This window comes from Myotis lucifugus, unplaced genomic scaffold (assembly GCF_000147115.1).
Source record: "Myotis lucifugus unplaced genomic scaffold, Myoluc2.0 scaffold_352, whole genome shotgun sequence".
Taxonomy (NCBI): Eukaryota; Metazoa; Chordata; class Mammalia; order Chiroptera; family Vespertilionidae; genus Myotis; species Myotis lucifugus.
This window is the reverse complement of record NW_005871400.1, coordinates 69,086-76,575: the sequence shown is the minus strand read 5'-3', so window position 1 is coordinate 76,575 and position 7,490 is coordinate 69,086. Positions and strand designations below refer to the sequence as shown.

General features: G+C 42.9%; 1 protein-coding gene across 1 annotated transcript in view; it reads left to right on the top strand.

The window, feature by feature from the left end:
• Positions 1-7,129: 7,129 nt before the first annotated feature.
• The window catches only part of ZP2 (zona pellucida glycoprotein 2), an 18,445-nt gene continuing 18,084 nt past the window's right edge, over positions 7,130-7,490 (top strand). The window contains exon 1 of the mRNA XM_023764830.1: positions 7,130-7,208. Coding sequence (XP_023620598.1) covers positions 7,130-7,208 — 79 coding nt within the window. The remainder of the gene's footprint in view (positions 7,209-7,490) is intronic.

Genomic DNA, 7,490 nt, shown 5'->3' with positions numbered 1-7,490 from the left:
CAAAATGAATTATTTGCCAACTCTGAGCAAGTTCAAAGCTTTCATCTGCAGTTTCCTCAAAACAGTAACTGGCCAGAGGGTCCATATTTGTTCCCTTTTCTGGTTCCTATAAGAATACACATAGAAGCTGCAGAAGTGGTTAGGGGGCAACATTATTTACCTGCAAAATAATTTTTTTTTAGCCCAGAGAGAGTGAAACATCCAAACATAATTGTGGGTACTTTGAGAGAAAGGTATAGTTTAAGCCAAAAAAAATTACTATGTTGTTCCTCAATTCAATTTTGCATGAGCCACTTTAATTTAGGTACAATTGCATTCATTAATGCACTCTGAAATTGAACATTATTATAACCAGAGAGAGCTTCTCAAAGATAATTTGTAGTAGAATGCTAAGTGCCAATCAAGGAATCTGGTACCACATGATGAGGATGATGGTGATGATGATAATGATGAGGAGAATAAGGATGAGGATGGAAACAAAGAGGATGACAGAGCAATTATAGAGGAAAGGAAGAAGGACTGGAGATTCAGGACAAGGAGGAGAAGGAAGTTTCTTGATCCCAGTAGTACTTACTACAACTTAGACCAACTTTCCTGTGAAACGGTAAGAACATCAAGCTTTTTTTTTTTTTTTAAGGTAAAGATCCTGATATCCTTTTGGCATTTTCTTGGGAAAACTTCTTCCTTGAAAGAAAAATGGATGGGGGGAGGGGAAGGAGAAGAGGAAGTAGAAACAAATCTTGAACTTGCAAATCCTCCCTTCAAGATGAGGGAGGGTGAGAAAGAGGGTTGAACTTGGAGCTAGAAGACCTGGAGTCCATATGATCTGGGGAAAATTAGTCCAGCTATCTGAGTCCATTTCTTTGTGGATAACACTGGGAAATATTGCTCATAATCATATCTTCATCACCTAAACTTACAGTAGTAAATATGAAATGAGATAAAAATCCTTACAAACTAGAAAGTATGGTTTAACAAATTGGGAAAAGAGCATGACCATGCCTTAGTTTGCAGATAGAGAGAACAACAACTCAATATTTGGTCAATTTTTTTTATTCCCCAAAGTCCAAAGGAAGCAAATTGGTGGGAGATAATGAAAGCAGAGATTAATGAAAATAACTAACATATGTTAGCATATATTGTAGACACTAACTCCTTGTGAGGAATGTGGATAATTGTGGGGCAATGGCTTTTGACTGTATGTTCTGAAATATTGGTCTTGTGGAAATAAATATTTAAATCTGTTCCAACAGTCTGCTGCTGTACTCTCAGAAGTTCAGAGACTACCTCCCACACACACTAGTGGGGAGATTTGAGGATAAGATTTAGTTGGCAATGACCGTCTCCAGCATTGTTTGGCTATCTAGCCAGTCAAGTTCCTCATCAAACTTCCTGTTGGAACCAACACTGGGGCCCCCCTCCCAACCCCTCCTCACCCCCAACCCTCCACTCCCTGCCCTATAACCCAGTAATATTAGCATAACTTTGCAGAACCGTCCTGCCAGTGACTCTGTGTCTCACTGGCTGCCACTCAGGTTCCGAGCAGTAGGCTTTATTTCCTCCTTTGCTTTCCTAAAATCTAGAAACTCAGTTTGTTACCTGGCACCTCAAGCATTTAACTATTTCACTTTGAGAGGCCCTTCTGCCCAGATACCACTTCTTTTTGCCAATGGCCCAGAGGAAATCAGGGTTAACAATACCCCAGGGAGGAGAAACCAAGATGACGGCATAGGTAAACACCGGAGATTGCTGCCTCGCACAACCACTTCAAAAATACAACTAAAAGACGGAACGGACATCATCCAGAACCACAGGAAGGCTGGCTGAGTGGAAATTCTACAACTAGAAGGGAAGAGAAAAGCATACCGAGAATTAGAGGAGGTGTGGTGCGGAAGTAAAATACAGAGGTACAGAGGCGCAGGCGGAGAGGGTTGGTGGCTGAGGATATGGTTGTCTTTTTCAATCAGGAGGGAGTCTCAAGCTCTGAGCTCCAGTTCCGGGCGAGTCTCTGGGGACCCAGACTCATACGGGAGAAACTGGACTGTCTGGCATCGGTCGGAACTCAAGGGCAGCTTTCTCTCAGGGGGTGCTTGCAGCGATTGCCGGGACACTGAGAAGTAGGGCCTCTGAGGGCAGGACTGAGAGCAGCCATAACTGCTTGCTCCGCCCTGTTGATCCCCTGGGAGCCCGCCCTGCCCAAGCCTCGGAGGCTTTTGCATATGAAAGGCCTGGCCCTTTGCAATCTGATAATTACCTAACAAACTGCAGCTGGCCCAAGGCCCCAGGGCAACTTGCATTGTGTCACAGCTGGCTCCTGCTGGATAGCCTCAGGCAGAGGCTAGATTAGCACCTCCTTAGAGATCCAGGAGCCAGTGTGCCCGGTGGTCAGAGTGGGACCATCCAGATTGCAGCTCCTCGGATTCATAAAGGACACACTCAGGGAGCAGACTCAGTGAGCACCAAAGCCCCAGTGAGGCAAGTCTTGCCCCATAAGGGTGTCTCCAGCACAGAAGTTCTCCCACTGCAGACACAGCTGATTCTCACAGCCAATTGGCCTGGAGGTCAATCCCTCCCAGTGATACCTACAAAAATCAAGGCTTAACTACAACAAGACTGTGCACAAAGCCCACAAGGGGGTGCACCAAGAGTGTCTACCTCAGGTAATTGGGGAGGCTGAGCCACTGGGCCCTATAGGACACCTAGCACACAAAGCCACTCTATCGATACAGCGAAGCATAAAAAAATGCGGAGACAAAGAAACAGGACACAAATGACAGAAATGGAGGAAAGCAAACGACTGGATATAGAGTTCAAAACCACACTTTTAAGGTTTTTCAAGAACTTTCTAGAAACCGCCGATAAACTTAATGAGACACTCAAGAAATCTAATGAGACCCTCAAGGTTGTGATAAAGGACCAACTAGAAATTAAGCATACACTGACTGAAATAAAGAATATTATACAGACTCCCAACAGCAGACTAGAGGATCGCAAGAATCAAGTCAAAGATTTGAAATACGAAGAAGCAAAAAACACCCAACCGGAAAAGCAAAATGAAAAAAGAATCCAAAAATACGAAGATAGTGTAAGGAGCCTCTGGACAGCTTCAAGCGTACCACCATCCGAATTATAGGGGTGCCAAAAGAAGAGAGAGAGCAAGATATTGAAAACCTATTCGAAGAAATAATGACAGAAAACTTCCCCTACCTGGTGAAAGAAATAGACTTACAAGTCCAGGAAGCGCAGAGAACCCCAAACAAAAGGAATCCAAAGAGGACCACACCAAGACACATCATAATTAAAATGCCAAGAGCAAAAGACAAAGAGAGAATCCTAAAAGCAGCAAGAGAAAGACAGTTAGTTACCTACAAGGGAGTACCCATACCACTGTCAGCTGATTTCTCAACAGAAACTTTGCAGGCCAGAAGGGAGTGGCAAGAAATATTCAAAGTGATGAATGCCAAGAACCTACAACCAAGATTACTTTATCCAGCAAAGCTATCATTCAGAATTGAAGGTCAGATAAAGAGCTTCACAGATAAGGAAAAGCTAAAGGAGTTCATCACCACCAAACCAGTATTATATGAAATGCTGAAAGGTATCCTTTAAGAAGAGGAAGAAGAAGAAAATGGTAAAGATACAAACTATGAACAACAAATACACATCTATCAACAAGTAAATCTAAAAATCAAGTGAATAAATAATTTGACGAACAGAATAAACTGGTGATTGTAATACAATCAGGAGCATAAAAAATAAATAAATAAAATAAAAAAAAACAATACTCCAGGGGCAACACTTAGAGAAACTCTTCCACCAATGGTTCTCTTCCTCCCCACAAAGCAATGGCATTTTCAACTTTCTTGTTGTGTTTATAATTTTTGGCCTCTCCTGCTTCAATAGCACTACCTGCTAGCTGGGTGGTCTAACCTGGTATCCCATCCACCGTGGAGTCCAGTCCTGGCCAAGAAGATGGAGAATTCATAGGGTGGAGAATTCACCTAGGATTTCGACCTACCTATAGAACAGAGTCCTGTGTGTTCTGTTGCTCAGAGAGAGGATAAGAGGGGAAAAGACTAGTCCCATTCCACCCCAAGAAAAACCAACGCCAGCAAAGTGGAAGCCAAGTTTCTCCCTTGTTTTTCTGGAAAACCATTCACTTCTAATTGGGAAAGAAATTCAACAGCTTGTGTAGCCGAGAAACACATTTTTTAGTAATGAGATTGTCCCCTGCACCTCAAGAGATCTGGCCTTCAAAAGCAGACTGTATTTGTTCTCCAAAGCTATTCATGTCTAATTACAGAGGAAATTCACTTGTATGGTAGAAGCACATTTTTACGTACTAAGGGAAAAGAAAAGATCCAAGCAGAACATTTGCTCTTAACAAAATTACTTTATCTAATGAGTACCTTATTATGAATTTTAATGAAAATAAAAACAATACAGAAAGTAAAGGGAATTACAAAAATCCTGTTGTTACACAGAAAACTTACAGGAATCAAGACGAGGGTAGAACAGGCAGACTAACACAACACTGTAGGTGTTGAACTTGGGTTTATGAGAAACATGTCTGCTGAGGTAAAAACATTACCTGCATTTTCAAGTGCATTATTAACAAAATGTTACTCAGACATGTTGTCTTCTCTTTAGCACAGTAATAAAACTGTACAACCTCTTTGATGTGGGGTTTTCCTATTTAAAAGAGATTTCACAACCCACTTCTCCTTTGAACCCATATAACACGTTTTTCCCCACATAGAAGGTCACTGGCCTTGTTTTCCTTAGAGGCATTAAATACAAACATGAAGCAATCAAAGGAACCAGTGTCTGCCCTTTTGGTTTTTCTTCTCCAAATGAAAACATTTATAAAAATATTTAGATGGGCAAGTTGACTATTGAAATTGTAATGTCCCTGAAGTATTGATTAGCTTAATTTATTCACATAAGTTTCAAGCTATTCAAAGCCCTATTTTTTATTCCAGAAAAACAGACAGAGCTGTTATTGTGCCATCTGCTTGCATGAGGAATCTCTTGGCATCTCTTAACTGCACATTTTATAAATTCTAAGTACCAGATGGCTTTCCCTGTCACAGTTGAAGGCTTTATAAAGATTTTCAAAAACAAATTCTTTACAATGTGAACACTGGCTGGTCTGAGCAGGGGCTGTGAATTTAAAGTGCACACTTGGATCAACTGCTTTGTCAACTGGACAAATTTCCTTTGTTCTTATGCCCTTTCCCTTCCTAATTAAGTTTTGCTTCTGTGAATTGAACACTTCAATCAATTTGCAGTAATCAGCCTGGCCCACATGGCTCAGTGGTTGAGCACATACCTATGAACTAGGAGGTCACAGTTCATTCCTGGGTCAGGGCACATGCCAGGATGTGGGACATGCAGGAGGCAGCCGTTTGATGATTCTCTCTCATCATTGATGTTTCTATCTCTCCCACTTTCTTCCTCTTGAAATAAATAAAAATATATTAATATATATCTACACTAATAAAAGAGAAACATGCAAATTGGTGTCACTCTGCTACGCTCACCAGCCAATCAGAATGAGTATGCAAATTAACCCAATAAAGATGGCGCTTAATTTGCATATGCACACACGGAGAGAAGACTGAAGGCTCCTCCCGAGCAAAAAAGATGACTGAAGACTGAAGACAACTAAAGACTAAAGATGACTGAAGAGGCTTGGCTTCTCTGTTGCGGCTGGAGCGAAGGCCTGGGTCCCAGGTGCTGGAGGAAAACTGGTGCTGGCAGCCAGGGGAACAAAGGCCTATTGCACAAATCTCTTCATGCAACGGGCCTCTAGTATATATATAAAGGCAGTGACTGTGATGACGGAAATGACTGTTTGACCGGTAACCATGCAGTGCTAGCATAGATGCATAGACATAGGTAAAGTCTATGAGTGAACTAAGAATGAACAAGACAAATGCTTGCCTTCACGGAGCTCGCACTGTAAGAAGGTTAGGTCAGGGATGAGAATTCAATATTGCCACCAGCACAGCCCTAACCAGTTTGGTTCAGTGGATAAAGCGTCGGCCTGTGGACTGAAAGGTCCCAGGTTCGATTCTGGTCAAGGGCATGTACCTTGGTTGTGGGCACATCCCCAGTAGGGGGTGTGCAGGAGGCAGCTGGTTGATGTTTCTCTCTCATCAATATTTCTAACTCTCTATCCCTCTCCCTTCCTCTCTGTAAAAGATCAATAAAATATATTTAAAAAAAAAATCGCCACCAGCACAGACCTGAGGTGCTGCTTCTCAGAGCAGCCAGAGATACACCCGGTAGCAGACTGGGGGCATGACTGAAGGGCTGGCGCTGATGTGAAGGCAGGGCTGTTCTGGATTTCTCAGAGGAGCCAATGGCAGCCTAAGAGGCAGAGCTTTTGATGCTGACTGGCATAGAAACTGACCAATCAGAACCAAACCTGGGTGAACTGCGAGGAGCCAATGGCTGCCTAGGAGGCGGAGCTTTTGACGCTGACTGACATAGAAACCGATCAATCAGAACCTAATCTGGGTGAACTGCGAAGGCAGAACCTAAGGCGGGGGCAGAGGAGGGGTTTTAAGGGCAACAGCTGTTTGGTGTAAGGTGTAAGAAAGTGGTTCAATTTTTTAATAACCAGTTTGGCAATATAGTGCATATGGCTGGCTATCAGTCCACATATAGGGATTATGTATTTTTGTCTCCTGCTGAAAAAGGCTCCCCCCCTCATTTAAGCAATCCTATCCTATATAATCTATCTATACTAATAAAAGGGTAATAATATGCTAATTAGACCAGGTCGACCAGCCATCTTCCAGATGTCTGATTTCCTTCTGGACAAAGCCATGGTGGTGGGGGCCAAGGCAGAGGCAGTTTGGGACAATCAGGCCACCAGGGGAGAGCAGTTGCAGGGGTGGGCAAACTTTTTGACTCGAGGGCCACAATGGGTTCTTAAACTGGACCGGAGGGCCGGGAACAAAAGCATGGATGGAGTGTTTGTGTGAACTAATATAAATTCAAAGTAAACATCATTACATAAAAGGGTACGATCTTTTTTTTTTTTTTAGTTTTATTCATTTCAAACGGGCCAGATCTGGCCTGCGGGCCGTAGTTTGCCCACGGCTGAGTTAGGGGCAAGATGTACCTTAGTAGCAATGGGGCAGTGGCCATAGGGGAAGCAGAAGAGGAGTGGGAATGGCTGTACTGGTTGTGGAAAGGTAGAGGGACTCCCCTCTAGGGCATTCACAGATGCATATGGGTATATTTTCCTAAACATTCTCTTTCCTCTATATTTTTCTTCTCAATACCTGGGACTTGTTTTTTGTTTGTTTGTTGTTTGTTTTGTCCCTTATCATGATACAGTAAAAAGACAATACATTTTGTATTCACCGAGTTGTATTTCAAGCTGGGAACTTGTATTCATTTTCTAGGGCCGCCCTAACAAAGCACCACACGGGGGGGCGGGGCACAGACACCTGTTTCTCTCGCTCCGGAGCTGT